The sequence below is a fragment of the Aotus nancymaae genome, unplaced genomic scaffold (assembly GCF_030222135.1).
Source record: "Aotus nancymaae isolate 86718 unplaced genomic scaffold, 86718_ANA_hifiasm-v0.15.2.pri h1tg000057l, whole genome shotgun sequence".
Classification (NCBI taxonomy): Eukaryota; Metazoa; Chordata; class Mammalia; order Primates; family Aotidae; genus Aotus; species Aotus nancymaae.
Genome location: NW_026988471.1, coordinates 35,263,091 through 35,290,843, shown reverse-complemented (window position 1 = coordinate 35,290,843; position 27,753 = coordinate 35,263,091). Strand labels below are relative to the sequence as shown.

General features: G+C 39.8%; 1 protein-coding gene across 1 annotated transcript in view; it reads right to left on the bottom strand.

Moving 5' to 3' along the window:
* The window catches only part of CRIM1 (cysteine rich transmembrane BMP regulator 1), a 193,560-nt gene that overhangs the window by 88,727 nt on the left and 77,080 nt on the right, over positions 1 to 27,753 (bottom strand). Inside the window, exons 3-4 of the mRNA XM_012475341.3 lie at positions 14,483 to 14,725; positions 13,258 to 13,378 (exon numbers count right to left, since the gene is read on the bottom strand). Of these exons, the coding sequence (XP_012330764.2) occupies positions 13,258 to 13,378; positions 14,483 to 14,725 (364 nt within the window). The remainder of the gene's footprint in view (positions 1 to 13,257; positions 13,379 to 14,482; positions 14,726 to 27,753) is intronic.

Here is a 27,753-nt window from a genome sequence, read left to right as displayed (position 1 = left end):
ACTGAGAATCCCCCACTACTACTCACTTATTCACCTGGGATGGAAAGGAGGTCAACATTCTCCAAGTTGACCACTGGCTACTTCCAACATTGTTGCTTTCCTCTCTCATGCAAACCTTCCCTTCCTATGACTCTGTCTCCTATCCAACGCCTTAGGGGGCAGAGGTTTGGGGAATGAACTTTGAAAAGCAGTCTTAGGATCAAGTTCTGGCCACTTAGGAACGATGTGACCTTGGGTAAGTTGTGCAATCTCTCTAAGCCTCAACTGTAGCATATGTACAGTGGGGATGATTAAAGTGCCCAGATGTCATATGATTGCTATGTGGATTAAATGAACTGATGAAAAGCACCCAGGATAGTGCCTGGAACACAGAAGCACACAACACCTGTTAGCTGTTTTATATGAATATAATTTGAGAGGCTTGAAGAGTCTATGTGGACAAAGTATTTTCAACACTCTGGCCTCACTTGATCTTTTGGAATCCAGTGACCCTTGCTGCCCGCTCTACTTCGGTGACTCAGTTCTGCGGCCACAGCTCTCTGAACTCTCTTAAGTCACACATCCTATTTGCTGATTACGACGGTCCATCCTTCCAGTTCTCCCTGGCCCATGCTCTACCACACTGACACTTCAAACTCACTGAGGCATCCGCTCCCCAGATTGTGTCCTTTTCTCCACAGCCAGAACCTCCTCCTAACTGTACCTCTTTAGCAATGGAGCCCAGAACCCATGGTGTTTCACTTGAATCACCATCTTCCTAAGCCTTTACGTTTCCTACCTCTTTATCCTCCTCCTATATCTGTCCCCTTTACCCCAACCCCAACTTATTTAATCCCAGAGATGGCAAACCTGAATGTCTACAGGAGTCAGGTAGGAATCCTAAAAGAGTCGAAGGGGACCGTAGACACCTCAAGAAGGTCTGTGACATCTAATGGCGCATCGCTACTCATTTCACGCTGAAGGGTAAACTCAATGAGGCCATACCTTCCATTTACTTAAGAGAACCCAAATTTTTATGTGAAGTGTGCCAGTTTTTAAATATCGATGACTAATTTAAAAGTAGAAAAAAAAGGCACATTAAAGAAAACATGTCAGCCCCAAGAACTACCAACTGTAAATTATGATTCAACCCACTGACTTCCTCTGTGCTGATACTAAAGCTGTTGAGAGCTGCTAGAGAAAAGTCGGAGTTATTCTGAAGTCCCCCATCATGCCTCATAGACCGCTGTTCATTCCTAACGATCGCTTCTTCCATGTTGCCTTTTCTAACTAGAGGCACAAAGATAAACAGCTGATGCTGTGTGTGTGTGTGTGTGTGTGTGGTGGTGGTGAGGGGTGTGAGTGGCACAGTTTGTGAAATGACCATCAAATGTGGGGGAGTGGGCACAGAGGAAAGGCATTCCAAGTAGAGGAAAGAACACACTAAATTTACAAAGGCAAGAAAGAATACAGTGCGTTTAGTTTGAACTAACAGTTTAACCCACCAGAAGTACATTATGTGCTAAGAGGAGGGCTGGGGCTACTATGGGGGTGCTGACAGGAGTCACGACCAGAGAGGGAGGTCAGTGCTGAGTAATAAGGGGCTTTGCATACCATACTAAGAAGCATCTTTATTTCTAAGCAACAGGAAAGTAATAAAACATCTTAAACAAGTAATGTAGTCTTGCAATGGGGTGGTTATCTCAGGAAAACCCAATATTGTCAGGAATTTCCTTTTTCTTGAATCATAAATGTAGGTGGAATGAGTGTTAATGTTTTAAGCTGCAGGACACATTACGAGTCGAAAAGTCAACAACAACAACAACAACAGCCTAGAATGCTCTTCTCTCTTTCTCCATCTGGTGAACTTGGACTCATATAAGACTCAGTTCAAAAGTCAAATCTGATAGTTCTCTAAATGGGAACTAGCATGTCTTCGCTCTGTGAACTTTTTGCTTTTGTGTACTTCTACTTCCAAAGCACACAATGCTTTAACAATGACTTATACATATTTGCCTTCCCTTTAGAATATATGCTCCTAGACATCAGTGACTATATTTTATTCCTGCTGGGCAGCCCAATGCCTGGAACATAACAAAAATGCCCAAAATATCTGTTCCCTGAACAATCCAAGAACATTATGGGATTTTGATGCTAGGACTTCCGCTGCAGACTAATTGTCTATATAATTTAGTTAAAAGCATTCATTATTTACCCGTGCTAGGCACTGATGAGAATGAAATATATAGGGCGGGTCCTTGCCTTCAAAGAATCCACAATCTAATGTCTTAGGAATTATCATTAAAACGCTTCATGATCTAGCTATGGAAATCAAAGTCTCTGATCATTTTATCATAAGAGCCATGACATGTGACTTCCTCCCTTGTCAAAAGCAAGTCAGGAAAAAATAATTTACAAAGCACTTGTCTGTGTGATACATTCACAACAGACTGAGCAAGGCCAAAAGAAACCAGCTGTCTCTACCTCCTGGGTTCCAGTTAGCCATTAAATGTCTACCAGACAAATATAACCCTGAATCCTCTGTAAACTGTGGCAACTACAATGACGAGGAAGGAACCCAATAATCTATACCCAATGTAAAGGTGTAAACGAAGAGTAAAATATGTTCCGTGATTTGGGTTGCTTCTGGTATTTTCATTAAAGGTAGGGCTTTAACATTTTAGACTTGCTTATTAGGTATGTTTGTAATTTCACAAAGCATTTTTGCAGAGCTGTTTCGATCTGCTCTGTCTGCATATGCCATGATAATGATATAGCAAATGAGGATGGGGAAAGACCTCTGAGTTTCAATATCATCATGCTGTGGATTCTGCTTTCAACTTTACTGAAAGGCTTATGGAATTCAGATAAGTTACTTTCTCTCTGACTCAGAGGGCCAGGTATATACAGTGTCTGGTGATATCCATGACCACTCGGATTAAACAGGAAGCCACTGTCAGACAGCCTTGCTTGTTTTCAGGACTAAGACAAACACAAAATAAGACTAGACACTGGGTCAAATTCATGGTGAGACAAAAAAGCATAAGGCCCTAGTACAGGAAGGACAGCACTCACACATCTGAAGTGAATTATTGACAAATCAAACACTCTACTAGGGAGATAGATAGTTCATCTCCAATGGGCAAGGACTTTACTTCTAGGAAAGCATATTTTCTTCAATCTGGGGATAGGTCCAATAATAACATGGAATTCCTACAATTATTTTGTTTTAAAAACAACAGAGTTTAATATAGACTCTGGCTTTTTTAGTCATGAGTTGACTCGCTCTTTTGGCCCAAAAATTACTGTGACAGAGGGCAACAGAATAGATGTTCTTTTCTTAGTTGAGAAAGATGAACTTCAAATACACTTGCAATTTTTTTTCTGTATGTGTTTAAAAACAGAGAGAATGCTACCATAATAGCATGTCAAGAGTCAGGAATGTTTCAAATCTGTGCCATGCTAATGCATATTTTACATATTATATAACTTTATTTTACTTACTCCCAGAAAGCAGCGGAGAAATTATTCAAATTAAAGGGAGTAACAACAAGAAAAATGAATGGAATTATGGAAATTCATCTAAGATTGTTGTGTTCATCTACTAACACACCAATCTTAAAAAAAAACAAATCAAACTGTTAAGTGCCATCTTCTTTGAGACACTATCTTAGAACAGATGGACATGATAATTAATTACAAGTCTCTTAATTTGATAAAGTCCTTTTGAAAATGCATATGCAGGGACAGTTAAAACTGGTTAGCTTGAGTAGGCATGATCTAAGCAACTTAATTTCATAGCACAATGGTAAAAGCACATGGATCTATAGTAAATATTATTTATGGCCTAAAAAACTGAGCACTGTCTCCAAGAAGAAAAAAAAAAAGAAGTGGTTTCTGAGCTCTGAACATGACCCTGACAGTTTCAAACTACCCTCAGGAAGTTTCTGGCTTTGACATATTTGTCTGGTTGGGTTGATGCGCCCCGTGTTGACAGTCCCTGACCCTTGTGTGATCCTCCCACCTCCCAACAAAAGGCTTTAACCCATAGAGTTATAGGTTGGAGCTCTGGAGATAAGAGTTGACAAACTCTGGAAAGCTCTATCATGGAAGGGTAAGTACTTCAGCACATAGAGCACTAAAGGGCTCTTGATCCTGCTGCTCAGTCCATTTCTCAGAAGTAGACAGATGTTCCAGAGCAGAGGAATAAGAAAATCCCTCCCGTCCTACTAAGTTTTCAGGAGGAAGAGAGGGATAAGAGAAAACTGTCATCTGCTGTTCCATATGTATATGTACTTTTTGAGGTCCTTGATTTCTTAGTTTGGATTTAAAGCTGGCATATTACTGTATGGTTTTTCTTAAATTTGGTTTTCATTGTTTGGTAGAAAGAATGTCTATTAATTGATTCTTTCCTTGAAGGCCGATGACTGTGTGTGGGCACATGTTGTGTGTTTCCTTCTTATTACCTTCCAAAACTTGGGAGCCTTTTTGAGACTGGCATTGGTCATATCTGTAAGATGTTAAGATCCTTTAGGCATGTGCCACATTTTACTCACCACTATACCCTACACCAAGCCCATTGTTCTGCCTTCCATGATGTACACAATGAGTATTTAGTTATTTAACTGTTTTAACTGATTAGAGCATTTTTAAATCTGTACCTTGTTTCACTCACTGTAGCTATGTGGTTAGATTAATTTTGATTTAACTCAAGTGCTTCTGAATGGAAGGGATAACCTGCCAAAGATTCCATTCGGCTGGTCTCATCCAGTATGAGTCAATTTCAGGCTGTGAATTCTGGAACCCCAGAAAACTTTTTCTAAATATCTCTATCTATTCACAAGAAACAGTGTGCTAGCGATTTGCTAAGATTCTATTATCATAATGCAAGACAGCACCAACCAAATGAATTTTCTTGAGAGCACAATTTCAAATTGAAGCAGCTCAGTGCAAATATTTAGACGTTACAGAGAAAGCAAAGGACACTGATTGACCTTCATTTTGGTCATGGGCTGTATATCTGACATATCTTTTAGACACAATGGGACTATCATCCTTCCTTTCATCTTATTTCCTTTCCCGAAGTTATAGTGTTTGGAGCTGTGATGAAGGACAGGATATGAATGGGAAATTGTCTTCTAAGGTCAATGTTTTATGGGAGGGAAATAAAACTGAGGTTCAAACAAGGAAAACAGGAACTTTGAGTAGATCTTTTTTCATTTTAAGAGACACAGAAAGAAATGGTCCAATCACACAATTAGGAAGAGAGAACCTAAAACTCGTCCATGAATATAATTCTGTGTGTGTATGCACAATTAAGTGTGAAATACAGAAAAGGGCAATATGGACATGGAGAAACTGAAGACAGAGAAGACACACAGAGTCAAACCTCAGGGAAAGTGATGTGGCAACAGAAGGGGAGAAACAAGTGCAAATATGGTTCCAGGAGCCAGCAAGTAGCCATGCATGGGCTGATGCCATTCACACAGGTGAGCCTGTGGGAGCACCAGGAACCATATACACATCACCCTCCCCAGCACATTTACCAAGGCAGGCTGACAGGCAGAGATACCGACATTCTATTAGAAAGCAGTTTAACAGAGTAAACTCTTATCTTGTGGAGTCAGCCTTTGGCCAGATATTCTCTGCTTCTGCAATGTAGGAACTATCTATTTATAGATGTAAAGAGAAAAAAAAAAGGTAACTAGCAACAGTCAACTAACCATTGACCAAACAGGCAATGTATTTTCCTGAATTATTACTCAGCTTTCACAATCCAACCAGTTCTGATTACCCTGGCTTAAATCATTACTCTAGTAGTTTATTTCATTTTGCTGTTTCTAAGTTTTTTTATTTCAAGAAAGCTTAAAAAAAAACCCCATAATTCTTTTATAACTTCCCTTGGACTTTCTCCTGTTCTTATCCCTAGGCAAGCCATATATCTCTCCTATTATATCCTGAGCTCTGAAATTTTCTAAAATTTTTCTTTACCTTTGTTTCCCATCGTTAGTGGCTTGGGATCCTTCCCCTCTAAAGGCTTTTGGAAATTTAGAGGTAGAAGTTACTTTTGAGACAATGGAATCCCTCCTCCCCTCCTTCTTTTTTAGACAGAAAAACAGACCCAGATAACGTGAGAGCCTCACCCAAACTCATGCAGAAGTGGGCCTGGATTTTAGCTTTGAACGCACAGTTCATGCCCTTTCTGAATAGTACCAGGTGATGCCTAGAGGACTATTCTTTAGCTGCTGAATGGTTTACTCACAGGTATGTGTTTGCTTACAGACAATAACAAAGTGCACGACACAGAATGTTCGGTCTTCTGAGAGGCAGGGTTGGAAAGGGCCTGGTGGTGACTGAGCCCAGGGCCACAGAAGACAATGCAGCTTGGTATGTGTCACACAGCCCTGCACTGCTGATGCTTACCAGGTAGGACCCTTCCAGCTCTATAATGCTCCCTCTAAGAAACAGGACAGCGAGACAGCCTGCCTCCTGTGTTGAGCTCTGTGATTCTGGCTTGTCAATATTTCTAGTGAAACTTTGCTTAGAATTTCATGTGTCCAACATAATCTATTACATTTTTTGATGAAAACAGAAGTCACATATTAGTCAACATTTTAGCTAACAGATAATCTAACGTTTTTAATTAGAAGCTAAGGGGGAAAAAACCAGTCAAAAAATACTTCTGAAGATTGATTTAAAAATAAAGTAAGATTTTTGGTCTAGTGTCTCAGAATGCAAGAGATATACATGTTCCAGATGTAGGTTCTGGAAGAGAATCAGGCCCTTTGGTCAGAAAGAGAGGAGCCAGGAGGGAGCTTGGGAATCTGGCTTTCTGAAATGCACGCAACCCAGAAGCAACTCTATTTTAAGTTTTGAACATCATAAACAATGACTTAATTTATTTCTACCTTAAAATAGCTGGATTGGACTTTTCTCAATAACTTTTAAGAAGCACAGATTTACAAAACAGAAATTGGTAACAGAATTTTTTATAACAAAAAGTTTGGGATATACTTTCTAAAAATAAATTTAGAACAGGTGACTGTGAATAATATAGTAAGTTCATTCATCTTAATAAAAAGATATAAAATTACTTATGAAAAGGTGTAGGGTATTTAAAAAACTCGTGACTTACACTGAAAGTGAGTAAGGTGGAGTTATTACTGTCTAGATTTTTAACTAGTTAATGTCTACCCTATAAGCCTGTATCTGAAATACAGGTGAAAAATTACAGAGGCAAAGTGAAGTCTGTAAAATTAGGCCCATACGTTGGAGACAGCAAGGAGGGGGACAAGCAGAGAAAACACTGTGGTCTTGTAACTCTCTATCTTCTTGAGAAATAGCCCAGTTGGGCTGAGGTCTGGGCTGGTGGACACCAGGAGAACATGGACTCTTAGATGTATAACCCAGGCTGGATCCATCCTCCAAATGCATCTGCCTCTGGTTAATCCATTTCTCTCAGACAAGATCAAACATTACAGAGGAGAATCTCTAGGCGACATCTGTACAAGTTTTGTTTTTGTTTTAAAAATGGATCTGGCTTTATCAGGCAGATTTTCTGGTATCCCAAAGTAGCATTCCCTGTTGTACAATGAGAGAAAACCTAGTTTAACCTAGGTGGTCACAGCACACTTCAAGGAGCAGAGGTTAAAAATAATGTTGGCTAAATGATACTTAAAGGTTAGGTGGTGTTCAGAGGCTCTTCAATCATGTGTCTGCTCCTGGGTGGATTGCCAAATGGCAACTGAAGACAAAGCAGAAAGCCTGCTGCTGAGGGGACAGGAGGCTTAACTATAATGCTGCCCAAATTTCACCTGAAGACCCAGAATTCCAGGGCCAGACAGGCATGAGTTTTTGGAAAATGGTCACGTATCTGCAACATGCCACCAACTTCCTGCAATCAGAAAATGAAATCTAAAGGGTATCTATCTTGGTTAAATGTAGATTAGGGTGGATTAAAAATGGCCACAAATTATTTGCAGCTTATCCCATCAAGACGTGAAAGCTACTCTCCCACCCTTTGAATAAGGGCTTGTCCTGGGACTTCCTCTGACCAACGGAATGTGGCAGAAGTGTTGTGTAACTTCTAACTCTCGGTCTCCAAAGGCTTTGCAACTTCCTCTCCCGCTTCTGACATCATGTGGGGAGAGGGGTCTTTCCAGCCATCCCAGCTGAGTTTCCAAATATGGGAGGGACATCTACTCCCAGGCAACCTGCCAGCTGGCTATAGAAGAACTGCTCAGTCAACACACAGGATCAGGACAAAGCTTTTTGTCATTTTCAGCTACTACTTTTGGGGTAATTGTTTACACAGCAATGAATAACTGAAATACGTACGTGGTATGCTAATAGAAATGTGTTGAGGAGATATAAATTCATATTCCCCGATATATTTCTTGGCCTTAAAAAGAACAAAACATTGTTATCAAAAAAGCTCCAGTGGAAAGAGCACAAGGTCTTCAATTAAAAAAAAAAACAAAAACACCTGGGTTGAAGCCTTGAACCTGCCTCTCTCTTGTACCAAGTAAAATTTGTGATTTTCTGCAAGTCTTTTATTCTCTCAGTCTCCATTCTCATACCTATTAAATTCCTCATAGAATTAAAGTGATGATAAAATACGAACAATGGTGAAAATGTTTTATAAACAGCAAGGCACATTACACATTTAAGCTGTGACCACTATTGTTATCTATATGTCACTGAAAGACTATCTTGGTTTTTTTCTTCTCTGCAAAGAAATAATTTGCATTAATGTATCTGTCTTGTAAGCTTCTGCTGTAAATTCTCTTATGCGCAGCAGCATCTGTATATGTACAAACATGCAGACACTCACAAAGGGACTCCCAAGGACCACGAGGTGTCCTAAACCCTACAGACAGTCCATTTTCCCTTTTTCATTGTGTAGTGTTTAGGGCCAGTATAAAGCCTAGAGTCACTAATTCTTATCCCTCTCCACCTTCTTCTGAAAGGTAGAATGTGCTGCCATATAGCTCATATCACGTCTTCATGCCAACAGAAGAAAAAAGGATAAAAAGAAATGGCAGGATGCCTGGAAATCTAAGCCAAGTTGAGGGAAGGCAGAATTAAATAATGATTAAAGTTAATTATATCACATATATGAATGCTGTTTAAACAGGATGAAGTTCAAGAGAAAAGACACAAAAGAGGTGAAAATGAAAGACGGGCCATTAAACAAGACAGAAAGGCAGCAAGGAAATAAGGAATAGTCTATACTCGCAAATGCCAGAGGTAGAAGGGAAAACCAGTATTCATTCGTCAGGGAGAGAAGTGGAAAGTGATACACATGCATGGTAAGAACATCTAGAGAGCAGTGTCTGTCACTTGTAAGAACTCAATTCATGTTTGATGAATGAAGGAATAACTGAAAACATACAATTCAAGAGAAAACTAACTAAATCAAGCTCACACAGAAATGGGGCAGTTAAGGGGCCCGAATGGGTGAAAGAGTCTCATAGGGAACAGCAATTCCATTTGAATGGGAATGAAGGAGGGAGGAATGTATTCTTTAAGAGAGGGGAGAAAAGTCCACAAATGCACTTTCTAGCCCATGAAAGTACAATAAATTCTTATAAAAGGGAGTTGTTAATTTCACTGAAGGTAATTCTTTACAGCTAAAGTTTCAGATATTTTATCTTATGTTCTAAATGTAAAGGGCTTTCTCCCCTGATTTCTCCACATAATCAGCTTTGCTCTCAAATGGCTCTAACTTCTTAACAATGCTCTTATAAATACACTGATCAAAGTCAAATAATCATAATAGGATCTTATATGTTCTATAATGTTCTTCTTTATGCCTAAAAATCATGCTCTTAGAGGACATTTGGGACAGGCACGGTGGCTCATGCCTGTAATCCCAGCACTCTGGGAGGCCGAGGGGGGTGGATCATCTGAGGTCAGGAGATTGAGACCAGTCTGACAAATATGGTGAAACCCTGTCTCTACTAAAAATACAAAAATTAGCTGGGTGTAGTGGTGGGCACCTGTAATCCCAGCTACTTGGGAGGCACGAGAACTGCTTGAACCCGGGAGACAGAGGTTGCAGTGAGGTGAGATCACACCATTGTACTCCAGCCTGAGTGACAGAGTGAGAATCAATCTCAAAAAAAAAAAAAAAAAGTGGACATTTGACATGGCTCAGACATAAGAATAAAGCTATATAGTTTTCCTCTTAAAATACTACCACTATTACTACATACTAGGTTTTTTCCCATTTTCACATGATTATTTGGGTTGTTATTCTCTTATCAATGTATGACCTATCACCCCATCACCCTCCTTAATAAGCAGGAATCCACTTAATATGCTAAACTAGGCTGAATGGGGTTAAGCCACAGGTTGAGTATATTCTGCATTTACCGACTCATTCAGCACTAATGCATACACAGAGGAAAAGACAAGACACAATTCCTGACCTTTAGGAACACTGCATAGCTGATGAGAGAAGACTTCACGCATGCGACAATTCAGTAACAATGCATGAAAGTCAATAATTAATTGACAGCATAGGAAAGGATATGTGGGAAGTTCCTAGGCAGTGGGACATGTGTTGGTTGAAGCATGAAGACCTTGTGGATAGAGAAGAATTTAATTAGAGTCCTGCTGGATGAGCAATATGAAAAGAGATGGAATGGAGAGATAAAGGCATCCCATGCTGAGAGATGAGTGCCGTGCTTGGAATGGAGGTTTCTACAGGATCGAGGAGTACTGCACCATAAAGACAGGGACTGAGGGAAAAATACAAGGGTCTGAAAATGAGACAAGGAGTAGTATTACCACGCAATGGCAGGAAGAAAACAAGAAACTAAAACAATTCAGTCTTTTTCTTTTCTTCAATATATAAATCATCTTGGCTAAGAGTGGGCCTTTCTGTGTTCATTCATTCATTCATTCACCGGTAGATGTGGGCTGACATACATTTAGGTACAAGAGGCTACAAAATACTCCCTTTCCTTGAGAATCACACAGACTAGAAGGGACAGACAAAAAAAAAAAAATCAGTGTGTTCCATGTATTATGAAAAGTGCTGTGATAAAAAGATACATGGGGGATGGATGATAAGGGAGCAGAGAGGGACACCTCAGTCATCTTCAGGGGCCAAAGACTGACAACACTTCAGAGAAGGAAAAGCAGTCTTGAAAGAGAGGCAGAAGCTGCCTACTGTATGCAGAAGGGCAAGGGGGTCCGGGAAGAGACAATGGCAACTGCAAAGGCACAGGGGTGAGAGAGCTGAGGGAGGAGGGCCTGTTCAAGGGGGAACAAATGAGCAGGGGATGAGTATGGGTCACTGATAATCTGACATACAGGAAACTAAAGACCTGTGAGAACCTATACCATCTCTGCAAATAATTTACAGTGGGATGTTGAATGACTTCCTTCTCTGTTTTCAAGGTCTTGATTAGAGGCAAATTTAACTCTGACCATTCTTCATTTTTGAATGCTGAACTCAAAATTATGTCAATACACTAATAATCATCTTCAAGTTTTATTTACTAGACTCACAGAAGCTTGAGGATAAAATGGAAGGCATCCAGTTCAACCTCCTTTCCAACCTAATATAATTCTTCTAAGCATTCCAGGAAGGTGGCCATCCAGACGGAAAGAAATCTATCCAGCTCCAGGGAGCTCCGTCTGCCTCAGGAAGCAGCCAATTTACTACTGAACATCACTAGTTGTGGGAAAGTTTCTTCTTAAACTGAGACTAAATATACCTTCCTGTAGCTTCTACCCATTTCAACCCCCTAGAATGACTGAAAAAACAGCCGACCGTGCCTCCTATATGCAGATTGTGCTATATGACATTTATAATAGTGAACAGAGAATTGTCCGTTTTTTTCACTAAAGGACTTCCTTGTCAACAACTGGCTTAGTTTTGATTAATTAGGTTCTCCAATTTAATGTACCATCTTCCTTTTCAGGAAGACCCTGAAGGGACATCTGTTACTGGTAGCGATGCTCCATTTATCTCCTTTACTGATTAGTAATACCTTATGTTTGCAAAATATTTCACTCCTTCCTAAGCATCTACACATAAATTATCACATTCTAATGTCATGGGAAGGTTGCTACACCAATGCATGTTATCTTCACAAAAATCTTCGCATCTGTTTTAAGATACAGTATAGAGGACATGTCTTAGAGAATCCTAGGTTTAACAGAACAAAGGCTAGGAGATGTCAAGGATCTAACTTATTTTACAAGATGAAAGAAAAAGTAATTATCATAACAAACTCTGGATGTCTCTTCAATTACGGACAAATAACTGATACTTACCTTACCTATGGACCACATATACTCCTATCTTACCAAACCATTTGTTTAATCACAGGTACTCATGCAACAAACCTAGAGACCAAATGCCTGGCACTGGGACTGAGGAAGAGATTGGAAATAGACTTAAATAAGGCATAGTTTTAACTCATCCTATTAAATGTAGAATGATGACTTAGTCACAAAGGTGGTTTGGTGTCCTGCAAAAGATGGAAGGGAGGTCATGGCAGAGAAGAGGGGTGAGTAGTGGGGGAAAAACAGACCGTAAACCCTACACATCCAAGCACAGTCTCCCTCAAAGCCAAGTACAAAGGGATAGCTCTACGGTGGTGCTTCACAGGCTATAAAGGACAGGACCCAGAAATCCTCATGTTCCAGAGAAAAACTAGTTCTAGGGAGCTAAGTACATGCCCTGCTACTAGGATTAAAATGACAGTGGCTCTTACCCCCAGTCAAACCAAAGAGAGATGTATTTGTTACTCCAAAAAGCACTGTAAGAATTAAGACTCCTCTTGGCCTCAGTAAGAAATAGGTCTGGGTAGATGTGTGATTCCAAACATCAAGGGTTCTGTGGAGTGGTTCTATGAAGCATGCAATGTTTCAACACAATGAACATGTTGTTTAAGCACCTACAAGATTCACTGCAGAGGATCAAATGACGTGCCTACTCTTGATAGACGCCTCACTGCCTCCCTCCCTATCTATATACAGAGGGGCATATTTGCTTGTATAGTTCCCAGCCCTCATAAGTGTACAGGCATCCTTGTAGAAAGAATCTGTAAGGGTTAACGACTTAACCTGATGACACCTGGTTTTGATCTGAGGAAAGATATATGTAAATACCAAGTAACACAAATAGCTCAGTGATTTCTTCCAGAGAAACAGAAAAGGACTAGGTTTCTCATGGGAAAACAAACTGCATGCGCAAAATGTACCTTAGATGATGCTAACAAACGAGGCGAAAACTCGACAAACTAATGACAAACTAACCTTGTCGGCAGAGTACAGCAACCATCCGCGGTGAGTCTGACTTGAGTTTCGTAGCTATCCGGGGGACACGCGGTCTGCTGAACAGGAGGGCATTCCACAGTCCTGCAGTCCACACCGAAAACTGAAAGGCGGCAAACAGAGAGGCAGCGTTTATTGTTACATTTACTTGCTTTGGGAGTCCCTAAATGAAATACTAGCTCTTGACACATTTCCAAAGTCTCCTTGCTTCCAGAAGCGCAGTCCCAGTGTCAGCATGTTACTTCAGTTAATGCTACAGAACTACAATATGCCTCAAATTTTCTGTGTCAGGAAAGAGGTGAGGATGAGATAATAAAAGAGTTACAATCAAGACAGAGAAAGAATTAAACCAGCAGTGGTTACATGAATGGTGACAGTTAGCCAGAGGCATTTCTGAGGGATAGAATAGTTCAAGAGATGGACAAGGGATCACTCTGCTTGGAGCATTTATCTAGCAGTTTAAAAAAAAAAAAAGAAAAAGAAAAACCCAAGCAAAAAAAAAACTGGCCGATGATTAGAAACTTGCAAAGAGGAAATCACTGTAACTCAGAAGTGTTCACAGACTACATCGGAAATGCTGCCACAAGAGCAAGGATGTTAGAAATAATATAAAGCAAGAAACAGCTGGGACACAACAGTACATCAAATGTTGGCAAAGAGGGTGAGTAAACAGTCAAAGATGACTTGGCACATGCTATAAAGTAAAGAGGGCAGATGGGGGGGAATTGGCAAAGAGAAAGATTGGGGCTGAGTGTTGCATTATAAAACTTCTGGCGTTTTGATGCATGTATTCATCTAAAAATAACTTTCTGTTTTATGTGTGATGATTGTTTTTAAATGTAATAATTCAAAGTGGCAGATACAGCTGCAAATAAGGTCTCTGACCTTCTCTGGGGAAATGAAGCAGATTGCTCTAGTATCATAAATTTTAACCCTACCTCCCCAGTCAAGCATACTTTGAAGGAAAAAAAGAAGAAATGAGGAAAAGACACACGCTCGCTCTCTGAAGGCACTTATGTACCAGTGGATGATCACTCTGACTAGAAGGCCAGGAGTCAAGCTGCCATTAGCCCAAAGTAGCAGATTCGCAGTACACCGGTGAGAAGGCCCATCTTTGTGTGAAAGGAGAGGCCAGGGGTGGCTGAGGAGGGATCTGCTACCCTCTGATGCAAAGGAACAAGGCTGCTGAGACAGAGCTCGTGCATACCTGGTTTGCACTCATAGAGGTCACAGCACTCTCCCGGCTTCCCTGAGGCTTTTGACACTAGTATGTTCAGGTTTCCCGGCTGGCAGACTTTGCGCAGACAGCCTGCGGGGTTGCACACGCAGCGGCTGGGTAAGGGACAGCACTCCCCGGGAGGAGCATAACCCTCGATCAGAACAGAATCTTCAGGACAACGTGGAGAGAACTGGACTTCACAGCGGGCCTTGGAGCAATCTGGCTTCTCTTCTAAATGGGAGAAAAAGAATTTAGCTTATGCCCAGGGCAGTGTGGGGCACTTTCATCAGAAGCACAGACAGTCCTGATGATCTATTTAAGCAGCCAAAGAGGAGGGCAGGGAAAGAAATTCAGTGTACACCTGCAAACTTAAACTAACAATGAAAACCTCACCCAAGATCTGCCCATGACACCAAAAATGTGAGCCTGAAGTTCCCTTCTTCTCCATCTTCCTACCCACTTGTGTTAAACAGTCAACATCTAGAGCAATGACCAACATGAAGAAAGTCGAAGGGAGATGCACGCATGGCATGGAGAATCTGAAAACTGGACCCATTCTTTGACTAACTGAAAGATCTCTGAATTCAAGAGTTCTAAAGGCTGTTCTTTGAAAACAGTGTACCTTAAAACAGACAAATCATGGCCACTTCAGAAACTGGAGACAATGTATATGACAATCAACATGGAGGAATTCTACCTGAGTTTTGATGGTATTCTATTAAGAGTCTGTGACTTTATGACACGGCAGCTTAGCAAGATGGATTAAAAATTCCCATGTAATTTCCTGAAATGGCACCTGATGTGTTTCTATCTCTAGCAGAGCTCCATCAAATGCACCTTATTCCCCTCTCTCTAGTATTAGCTGCCGACCTATTGCTGTATCTCAATTTTAGAGAGGAGAAAAATAAAACAAGATGGGTTTACTCAGATTTTATGATAGGGGAGCAAAGCCCTGGCTTCTGGAATCCTAGTCCACAGTTTCCCTTCTTGGGCTGAGTTTTAAGAGACCTGTATGAACATAAGGCCCTTGAGGAAAAGGCAAGAATAAACTAAAAGACATCATCACAGCCCAGGACCTTTGGTGGGAGATGGGGCGTTCAGGAAACATCAGGGAAACTGATGCCAGTTAGTACTGGGCAATGTTTCTCAGTGCTAGTTGTCTTTCCTAAAGTAAAACCCAAACACAGAATTGCTTAGTAGAGTAAGACCCAAGAGGTAACTAGTTTAGTTTCCTCATTTTGTAGATGAAGAACCTGAAGCCCAAGAGCTCAAGTGACTTGGGTAAGGTCAGTGGTAAACTTAAAGCAAGAATCCAGGTCTCCCCCTTCCAGTCCACTCAGATCTTGGTATCACAGCAGTGGATCTCCTTCTAAAACCATGCCTATTCCTCTAGTCATTTTAATCCAGGTCTCCCCCTTTCAGTCCACTCAGATCTTGGTATCACAGCAGTGGATCTCCTTCTAAAACCATGCCTATTCCTCTAGTCATTTTAATCCAGGTCTCCCCCTTCTAGTCCACTCAGATCTTGGTATCACAGCAGTGGATCTCCTTCTAAAACCATGCCTATTCCTCTAGTTATCTTCTACCTTGGTTGCTGCATCTTCCCTCTTCCTTACCTACTTCTTGTCTACCTAAGACATAATATAGGAGACCCTTCATACTTACAGTTCTAGTAAATTCACTGAAACATTGGCTGAGCACCTGCTGCTCTGGCAGTTTGGGATATGTCAGTAAAGAGGAAAGACATAGGTCCCTGACCTCATTAGTTGACATGGTAGTGGAGAGTGACAGAAAATAAGTAAAAAACATTATAAAGAAGTAAATTATATACTAGTGAAGGGTGATATGTGCTATGAAGAGAAAACAAGAACAGAGTAAGAGAGAATTGGAGTGCTTGGAAGAACTGGGGAGCAGTTACAATGTGGTGAGAATGGGCATGATTGAGAAGCTGATGGCTGAACAAAAACTTGAAGGAGTGAGGGGGCGAGCTATGGAGACACTTGGGAGAAGAGCATCCCAACAGAAGGAACTGCTGATGCAGGCTTGTGTGTCCCAGGAAGAGTAAGAAGGTCACTGTGGCTGAGGCAGGAGCAAGTGAAAGGAGAAACAGGAGATGAGCGTGTATGAGCAGCAGGGGTACCTGGTCATTTAGAACCCGTTGTGCCATTTTAAAGACTGTGGCGTTCACTATGAGACAAATTAGAGCTTCGATTACATAAGAGGAGGAAGAGAGTAATTCAGAAAAACAGGTCCCTTCTTAGAACGGGAACCTGGGCAACAACAGGAAGGCGCACAGTATCTGGGGAGGAAGGAGATGTGGGAGGAGATTGGAAAGGCACCTGGAAAGAAAGAATATGGAGGAAGACAGACACTAGCACTATTTACCACAGCTGGGTTCAGGGTGTGCTGGAGATGGAGATAAGGAGAGTCTTAATGTTGCCTGCCTTTTGCCACCTACCTTATGACTACACTTAATTTTCCTGTTGGATAAAATGTTACTTCACTGCACCTGTGCCTCACTCAGGGGAAATATTCAACTGCAGGCCTCTACCCTCCTTTGTGGCTACCACCCACATGCCAATTCTAATAAGCAGCTTAAAGCAGAATGGAAAATAAAACAGTCTCTGTCCTAAGAGCAGACTTCATTAACACACATGACATGTGCTAATGTCACAATCACCCCAGAAGGTGAGTTATTATTTGCTCCATTTTACAGAAGATGAAACAGATTCAGATTTATTTGCCTAAGGTCACACAGCTAGTAAACAGTGATACGGTGATGTGAAACTTGGTCCAACTGGTTCCAGCTATGCTTCTCTGTAATGACATGCCTCCTGTCTCAGGAATCACTGCTATGATCCTGAGAAGTCAGCTGATTTCTACGGACATAGCTTCTTCCCTATCAGGAATGTGGTTTTTGTTAAAGCTGCTGGGTTAGCTGCATCCCTGCTCCCTCTTATCCAGTCTTATCTCACTGGATGACTCATGGGAGCTACAGCCTATATGCCACATGTGCTTGGGTCAAACAGGAGTCTCAGAGAATCCATCTAGCCCACTTTCATAATATAACTCCAAGGAACTGCCTGAGAGAAAACATGATTAACTAATGAGAAATTCCACTCTCAGATTCCCATCAGTGTAAAGGAGAATAAAAAAGAGCTGAGGAGGAGAAGGTGAATCCTGACTGTATGAGGATTAAGTTAGAGTTTGTAAAGTGTATTTGGTAGACTGCTCATCTGGCAAATACATTGTTTTATAATTAAGAAAAGCTTTGACTTCGATTGCAAATAACACTTAATCACTCCTCTTGTTAATTTGCTCTCATTAACATATTCTTATCATATTCTATTACATTCTTATTTTACAAAATATTTACTACATAATAATCAAGATTTTCAAACATATGATTAGATCTTGCTGGTTATCCCAACCTTTAAGTTCTTTTTGACAGTCGCAACATTGTCACCTCTTGACTGCGTTTTGCTGTACAAGCCTAAAGAGATGGATTTATTTCTTAAGAGCTGCCTTTGTAATACAAGTGGGATAGGGTAGGCCACCAAAGACACAGTCTAAAGTGTAAGTCGATCAGAGTTTGAGAGCCTGAAGGGATCTAAGAATGTTAAAAATGCAGGTTAAATCTTATTAAATGCTTTTCAACTTTTCTCAAGATGACCATACTGGCTTTCTCTTTAATTTATTACTATAATCAGTTGTATTTTAAATCATCCTTGTGTTCTAAGAATAAACTATGTTTTTAAAGATCCTTTTAGATTTGACTTCCTAACATTTTAAGATTTTTAAATTTACAAACTTGAGTAATACTCATCTTTAGTTCTCTCTTTTATGTTGGCCTTATCCAATTTTAGTTTCAGAGTTACACTAACTCTTTCAATGAGCTGTTTAGCATTCATTCTTTCTCTGCTTTAAAACCATTCAAATAACACAGGAATTACCTATTCTTTGATGTTTTCATACAACTCACCTGTGAAACTATTTGAACTCAGTATGTTTTTTGAAGGGGGAAGGGACAGATTTCTTCTTTATTATTCAGGTGTCCTACCTATTTTAGAATCATCATTGCTAACCTATATTTTAGTAAAAAGTATATAATTCATCTAGATTTTCAAGTTCATTTCAGACTTTATTGACCAAGCTTTCTTTTTGTACTTTATGTCAGTTCTTTTAAGTTTTTGAATCTCTTGTCTTTCAGATGATTTTGTTAGTTTTCCTCTAGCGTTTTAAGATTAATACTTGGTTCATTTCTATGTTGGTGTCTTAAAACAAACACCTTTCTTAGACTTATTATACAAACAATTTTAATTACACTTTGAATACTTCAATCAAATATTGCTTTGGTTATATTCTGATTTTTGATATGTGTTGCTTTCAATGTGACTTGTTGCTAAGTAATTTATATTCTAACTTTTGCTTCCTCTTTAAAGACTTTTTAGAAGAGTGCTACTCAATTTCCGCATAGGTAGATTTTGGATAGGTTTCTTTTTTATTTTAATTTACAGTTTTACTGCCTGGTTGCTAGAGAATATAGGCTGTACAATTATCTACTTTTGATAACTTCTTGATTTTTGTATGTTTTTGGTTTTAGCACGTGTGTATGTGTGGCCTCATAACCAATTTAAAAATAGATATTTGAAAATAATATATATCCTCTGTTTATTGCATATAATCTTGCATATCTATTAAGTCAAACTTAATTATGACATTCTGATTTCCTACACCTTACATTTTTTATCTGGTTTCCAAGAGGGGTCTCTGTAAAATCTACTAAGAGTCAGTAACTTCTCCTCAAACTTCTAGCAGCTACTTTAATTTTTCAAGGCTGTGTTGTTAACTTCATGACTAGCAGACATAAGACTCAAGCCTGCAAATTATAAAGTTATGCTTTCAAATACTTTACATTTCCAAAGTCTCCATCTTTCTTATTTTGTAATTAACATTCCTAGCTTTATTTTTCTCTTCTTTCAACCTTCTAATCACCCTTCAATAAATTACCTAGAATCCCTACTCACTGCATCTTCCTTTGCCCTGAACCAGTCACCAGCCTGTCACTTAAATGTAATACAGATACCATAACACCAGGAATTGTTTTTCTGATACCTTTTTTTTACAGCCCTTTTCTATAAATTCTCTCATTAGATTTTTTTATTCTTCTGTCTCTATTCCATGTTTCTTTCACAGAGAAAATAAGGATAAAACTATAGACACTCCATTAATTAGAAGATTTTTCTGACATTACTTTTGAATTTTTAACTTTATTTGAAAAGAAGTCTCTCTCGATTCTTTCCCTATGGTGTGCAACAGATCTATATATAATACTTTAATTAACAAGCTTTTATGTCTGATTGCACTGACAACACTGAAACAGACATTAAAAAAAAGCCTGCTCCAGATATAGAAAGACTAAGGTGACAATATCACTTGCAACAGAAGTAATTATGGAAAAATAACCTGATTTCATCATCTTAACAATCGTTAAGAAGTTAGTATTAAAATACTGACAGGCTTACCCAATATAAAGTGATTTTACAATAACCCTGGGAAGTTTCTATCAATCCTAGTCACTTTAATGTGTATGACTGGATCTTGGTCATTTCTAGGCCCTCTCCAGGTCCCGATGTCAACGAAGTATAGGTTGGTGCAAAAGCAATCGCAGTTTTTGCCATTGAAAGTAATGACAAAAGCCATGATTACTTCTGCACCAACCTAATACAATCACCATCTACAAGTAGCAAATGCATGCAAGAGTTTCTGCTTAAATGCAAATTTAAATGAAACACAAAGGCAAATGAAAAACTATTCATGGTAAGAAAGAAAAGAAGATAAAAATTGTATTGGCAGATTATCATTACTTCTATTTAAATTTTGTAGAGTCCCATACATCTGACACTGAATACTTCCTTCTATTTCAAAATCTCTTCTCATTCTCTGTCTCTCTCTCTCTGTCAAACACAAACACACACACACACACACACACACACACACGTGGAATACACAACCATCCTGAAACAATTCTTGGGAGTTCAAGCTACTTCGGGGAATTCAAAGGACTCCAAATTTGGATTACATTTGATAGCCTGAAACTTAGTAGGTAGAACACAAAGTCAAGAGAACAGTCTGGGGTCACTGTTTTTTCCCACACCTCCCTCTGATATCTCTTATAATCTAAAGCCCTGGAGTAGCTGTGGTACCAGTCTAGAGTATCACAGGGGCCCTCGGTCATTTGGTAGCACAGGGAGACCAACCTTGAGAATTGAAATTCTGGAGCAGATAGACAATAAAGACCTACACAGCACAAGGCCAGGTGGTGGTAAAGGCTCTGTAGCACATTCAGTGATACGGGTGCCATGCGTCAGCCGGGTGAGTGAAGGAACGTTTCTCTGACGTGGCATTGGAACAGAGACTTGCATGAAAGAAGGGAGAAAGCACACAAACAACAGAGCAAGAGTGTTCCAGACACACAGAATGGCAAAAATGATGGCTCTAAAGCAAGAAGAAAGAGCCTACTCTTCAAGTGAAAAAATGGACTTCACAATTATTAAGAAGAAATCTAAACTGATACAATTAATAGGCAGAAAATACCAATAAAGGCTCAACAAGAAAACTGTTTTGCTGGATAATTCTTATGATAAATTAAATTCTCATGGTCATGCTGAAGAAATGAAAGAAATCTCTACTAACTGAGTACCTCCTATGCGTGGGGGCACGCTTCTACTCATTCTCACGTGCCTTTGTACTCCCGAGTGAAGAAGAAATTGTATCTTTATCTCTACTTGACAGCCGAAGAGAGAGACCCAGAGAGGATAAGAAACTTGGCCAAGGTCACAAAGCAAGTGGCATAACTGCCAAAGCCCATAATTTTCCCACTAGCCCATAATGCCAAAAGCAGGCAGAGCTTCAATTTTCCTACTCAGTGTTGCTGGAATCTGTATGTTTAAGTCAATAGCTACATTTTGCTCAATAAAGGACTAAGTTAATTTGCAAAGATGAAGAGGTTCAGGGTCTTTAGTGTATCCTCATTACTTTCTTGTTGGCTGTCCTGTTTCACTTGTTCCTTGCCCTTAGAGACATCACGTGATAAAAGAAGGAACTTTATTCATCATTATTTTGTTCTTAAATCTTCTATTACAAATGTAATACATATGTCATCCCTAAGTTTTTAAATTTAGAGACTGACTCCTTTAAAGTTACACTGTGAATTCTTTTCATTCACATTCCATGATTTTATCATAACCTTTTTTGGCAAGCTTTGCTGTGAAGACTTGTTCCACACAATCATAACCCCAAGGGGAAAAAATTAGACTTGTTGATACAGTCCCAGAAATATTTTATATTTCAAGCTCGTTCAGAAACACCCACTGTACTTTCCCAGCACTTTCGTAGACTCTGAATTTAGGATTTAACAGCGATGGAATCTTTGTAGTCTTTTCTTGGTAGTTTGTCAAAAATGCCATATTAAATTGTTTTCGACTACCTAATAAAGCTAGTTTGCATCACAGTGGCGTATAACTTAGCCAAATAAAAGGAAAAAAATGATCTGTAAGACTGTAACATGTGATACTTTAATTCAGTGGTTCTCAATGCTGGCTGTGCATTAAAATCGCTCACAAAGATTTTAAAAAATACCACTGTCTGGATCCCACCTCAAACCAATTAAATCAGAATTTCTGGGGGAGGAGCCTGGGCATTAGTACTTGTTTAAATAGCTCCCAGGGTGATTCTATTGTGTAATTGGGCCTGAGAACCACTGCCTTACTCCAAGCAAACAGAGAATCTTTACAATGAAGCTCCTTATTGACAGTACAGCTTCGCCAAGGGCATGTTCAAACACCCTGGCAAGCCACAGCTGGCCAAGTGCCAAAGAAGCACTGAGCCCTCCAAATCTCTGCCTGCCACCAGGTCTAAGCCACATATTAAGCCCCATTGTGCCTCTGGGATTCTCCAGAACCACACATCTTTTCTTCCCGAAGGATGTTATGGAACTGCATTGATAATGATGCTTTAGATTAGAGATTTGTTACTTAAAGTGTGGCCCCCTAGAACAGTAGCCTCAGTATCACCTGGGAACTTGCTGGAAATGCAGAAACTGAGACCCTACTTCATACCTACTGAATCAGAATGTGCGTTTAGCAAGATGTACAGTAAAGTTTGAGATGAACTGCTCTAAAATGGTGGTTCTCAATGATCCTTGGACCAGCAGCATCGGCATCTCCTAAGGAACTTGCTAGAAATGCAAATTCCAAGGCCCACCAGAGCTACATAATCAGAAACACTGGGAGAGAGATCCAAGATGGCGGATCACTAGCAGCTCAGGCACGTAGCTCCCAGTGAAAGCGCAGAGAACGAGAGGACGCCACACTTTCAGACGAATATTTGTAGTTCACAGACCAGGAGATTCCCAGCGGAGGAGCTCCACGGGTCGCCAGAGCGACTCTTGTGGCCGGCGCGGCGGTTTTGCTGGCGCCTTAAAGCGGCAGTTCTTGGTGCAGGGTCCAGAGATTCCTGGGCAGAAAGGCACCATCAACCTTAACACCGCTGCCTTGGCCGGCGCAGTGGATTGCTCAGATTTCGGCGCTGGGAATCAAAAAGTTGGAAGTCCGCTCAGAGACCTAGTTAGAAAGTCGGTAATTACAAAGATGACAGATGGATAAATATATAATCAAGGGAAGAAAGCAGCCTAAAAAGGCAGAGAATACTCAAAATCAGAATGCCTCTCCCTCTACAGGGGGTCGCAATTCCTCATCAGTAACGGAACAAGGCTTAATGGAGAACGAGTGTGTTCCAATAACAGAAGCAGGTTTCAAAATGTGGGTGATGAGAAACTTCTGTGAATTAAAAGAACTTGTTTTAACCCAATGCAAAGAAACTAAGAACCTTAAAAAAAGGTTTGACGAAATGCTAACGAGAATGGACAATTTAGAGAGGAATATAAGTGAATTGATGGAGCTGAAAAGCACAACACGAGAACTTCGCGAAGCATGCACAAGCTTAAACAGTCGAATTGATCAAGCAGAAGAAAGGATATCAGAAGCCGAGGACCAGCTCAGTGAAATGAAACGAGAAGACAAGATTGGAGAAAAAAGGATAAAAAGGAATGAGCAAAGTCTCCAGGAAATATGGGACTATGTGAAAAGACCTAATCTACGTTTGATAGGTGTACCTGAATGTGATGAAGAGAATGAATCCAAGTTGGAAAATACTCTTCAGGATATCATTCAGGAAAACTTTCCCAACCTAGCAAGGCAAGGTAATATTCAACTCCAGGTAATACAGAGAACACCACAAAGATATTCTTCAAGAAGACCAACCCCAAGGCACATAATTGCCAGATTTATTAGGGTTGAAATGAAGGAGAAAATACCAAGGGCAGCCAGAGAGAAAGGTCAGGTTACCCACAAAGGGAAATCAGACTCACAGCAGATCTCTCAGCAGAAACCCTACAAGCCAGAAAAGAGTGGGGACCAATATTTAACATCCTTAAAGAAAAGAACTTTCAACCCAGAATTTCCTATCCAGCCAAACTAAGCTTTATGAGCGAAGGAAAAATTAAATCTTTTGCGAACAAACAAGTACTTAGAGAGTTCACCACCACCAGGCCTGCTTTACAAGAGCTTCTGAAAGAAGCACTATACATATAAAGGAACAACCAATATCAGCCTTTCCAAAAATATATCAAAAAGCAAAGAACATTAATACAATGAAAAATTTACATCAACTAATGGGCAAAACAGCCAGCTAGCATCAAACGCCAGTATTAAACTTATATATATTTCAATTGGATAAAAAGCCAAAACCCATCGGTATGCTGCATCCAGACCCATCTTACATGCAACAATACACAAAGACTCAAAGAGAAGGAGGAAGATTTACCAACCAGAGAGTAAAAATAAACAAATAAACAAAAAGCAGGAGATGCAATTCTCGCCTCTGATAAAGTAGACTTTAAAGCAACAAAGATCAAAAGAGGCAAAGAAGGACATTACATAATGGTAAAAGGATCAATGTAACAAGAATAGCTAACGATTCTATAGATCAACGAGGTAGAAAATTAACAAGGATATTCAGGACTTGAACTCAGACCCGGAACAAGTAAACTTAACAAACATTTATAGAACTCTCCACTTCAAATACACAAAACATACATTACCACCTCACACCTATTCCAAAAGTGACTATATAATTGGAAGTAAATCACTCCTCAGTAATCGCATAGCATTTCATAGGTTTAAATGAAATATTGGTTGGCTGTTTGTTTGTTATCTTCTTCCCTTATTCCTTCCTGACTACATCATTAAGTATAATTATCAGTATAAAAGAGGTTTTCAATACCCATTACTAAATTGCATTCTAGCCTGGGCAAGAAAGCAATACTCCCATTCTCTCTCCCTCTTTCTTTTCCTTTTTCCTCCTCCCCATTCTCTCTCTCTCTTTCTCTTCCTTTTTCCTCCTCCCCATTCTCTCTCTCTCTTTCTCTTTAAAAAAAAAAAAAAAAGAAAAGAAACACTGAAGGTGGGGCCCAGCAATCTGGGTTTGAACACACTCTCCAGGTGATTCTCACTCACACAAGAGTTTGAAAATCTTAAGTGCTAGAATACAGATTTTCAATCCTGGCTGAAAAACATTAAAAACCCCAGAAGATTGAAACTCCAGAAGCTCAGAGTGCACCCCAGACCAATTAAATCAGAATTACTGGAAGTGGGACCCTGGTATCAGTTTTTGTTTTTACAATTCCCTAGCTGACTCCAATGTGCAGTCAACGCTGACCCATTGTTCTAGGCACCCCCAGCCCCCCATCCTCCATACTCCCAGGGGATTTAAGGCTGCTTTGATTCTTAGGCAATCTGATCCAACTAGTCTTCCCTGGAATCTTCCTGGAAAAGGTCAGAGCTTCCTGGGAGGAAGAAAAAAAGTTCAGAGCGGCTTCCAGGATTTGCCTTTTATGGGAGGTAGTGGGGTGGAGGGAGTAGGGAGAGTAAGAGAGCCAAATGCCAAACGTGGCCTAATCCTACTGAGTTTTAAAACAGTTTTCAAATATTTACTGAGTCCAGAGACATTTTATTTCATCTGTTAATTCACACCAGAAAAATATATCCAATTTAATTCCAGAGAAATCTGCCATTCAAATAATTATATGTATATATTCACACACCATAACAAATTTCAAAATGTAAAAATGAATTTATTTTTCACAAATCTGGCAATAAAATAAGGCCTAAGGATGGTTTAGATAAATGTACAAAGACCTAAAGATTAGTTTCAAAAAGATTAATTTACCTAATAAACAACAGTCTTCTCTGAATACCTCCCCCTACCAGATACATTTTGCCATAAACACTGACCCACAGAAAAGGAATCAAAATTATTAGAGAATGGGACAAATGACTAAGGAGGAAAATTAAATGAACTAAATTTGTATAGCCAGCTCAGCAACATTGTAAGAAGACTCTTTTATAACAGCTTGAAAATATCACAGAGACATAAACATTAGAAATTAAGAACTCCCCAGGTGATGTTTACGGGAAGGTGGCATCCATTTAGAACACAAATAAAACCTCTATCAATTCTTCCTCCACTGAGGAAGGGATGCGGTAACTTGGTTCTTCATTTGTGCAACAATGACAGAAATTTGAAAAAAGTACATAATAAAATTTCCGATTTTAAGTATGTCAGAGTGAAGGGTCTGGTGTTCATCTGTAAAATGAGGGGCTGGCCCTTGTAGGTGTCTCCTATGCACATACTCCAGCCAGATGTTCTCAGATCCCTTCCTATGTGGTCAGGTTCCAAGGATGCTCAGTCTCTGCTCATTAAGGAAGACTGACACATGACTGCTGAATTAAAGGAGCAGCCAGTCACATTCCTTTAAAACTCCAGTATTTGTCAACAGTCTAGAGTTTTAGTAGTGCAGTAGAAAGTGTGATCTTATGTGATTTTAAAGACAAGTAATAGTAAGCCAAGGGTATTATCAGTAATATTGTTAATAAATTTCTTAAGTCCCAGAGGTGGCATATGGATTTCAGACATTTTTAGAAAGAGTTCAAAGAATATTATGTGTTGATCTGAGATTTCTGAAACTGACTTTACTTATGTAATTAAAATGATATAGCAAGAATAAAAAGAGGGTACTGAAGAGAGAGTACAGGGCATAAAGATATTTATTCTACAAGATGGTCTTGGAGAGTAAAAGAATATATACTCTTTCATATGATGTGAAATATAAAGTATAAAAACATTTCATACATATATGTGTATACACACACACACACACACACTGTCTCACACATAGAGTACTCATAGGTCTTTATGTTTTCTCCTTGGTTTGTTTTAAACCTAACACCTAACATGACATCCCAGAGCACAGATGTAATCATTCCATGCTTGTTATGACTCATAAAGGTAAAGGTGATTCTGAAACACAGACACACAGACACACATACACACACACACAGACACACAAACACACACATTCAGTCCTCTTACATGCCAGAAGTTTTACTCTCAACTGCTATTTCTCTGTCAGCTTCCATTACTTTCTTTATAAATTGCTTCCACTCTGGAGAGAAGGAAGGAAGCAGCCTTATCTAGTTAGTTTCTCCTGGAGACTGTTCTCAGCTATTTCTGCATTCAAGATGTGTGGAAGGGCCCTGTTTACAAAGTTGTCAAATTGACAAGATGGCATATAATGGTAAGGAGTGCCTCCAAAAACAAACAAAGACCTCCCAATGTTTATACCCATACCATAAAGGCTCTCCCTAGTGAGAAAGTGCTTCTGCAGACCCCTCCCAGAGGTGGGCATGCCTCTGAGAACAGCCTCATTCCCTTCCCAGGACTCCTGCTGTGAAGGCACTTCCACCCTTCTGGGCCATTCCTTCGGCTCCAGCACAAACTTCCTAATCAGAGGAGCACTGGGGCAAGCCCCTGATGGAGCCCCGCATTTCTATGCTGTGTTTGTGTTCTTTGTGTACCCACCAGACCGCCAGGAGGGCACCCAGAGACTACAAATATGTGAACTACAGCTGAGCAAAGGGACGTGTTTACTTTCCGTCCTGAACTACAACTTGACCTGTAGCAAAAACAAAAATACTGCAATGTGTATTTTTTTCCCAGAAATGGTAATTATAGTACTCCAAACATTTTTCAAACTTCAACTACCAAAATAGAAAAGGCATTTCAACAAATAATTTATTAAATAGGTACTTATATTCTTGGTAGCCCTTACATGGAAATCATACTTTTTTTTCCCCTTC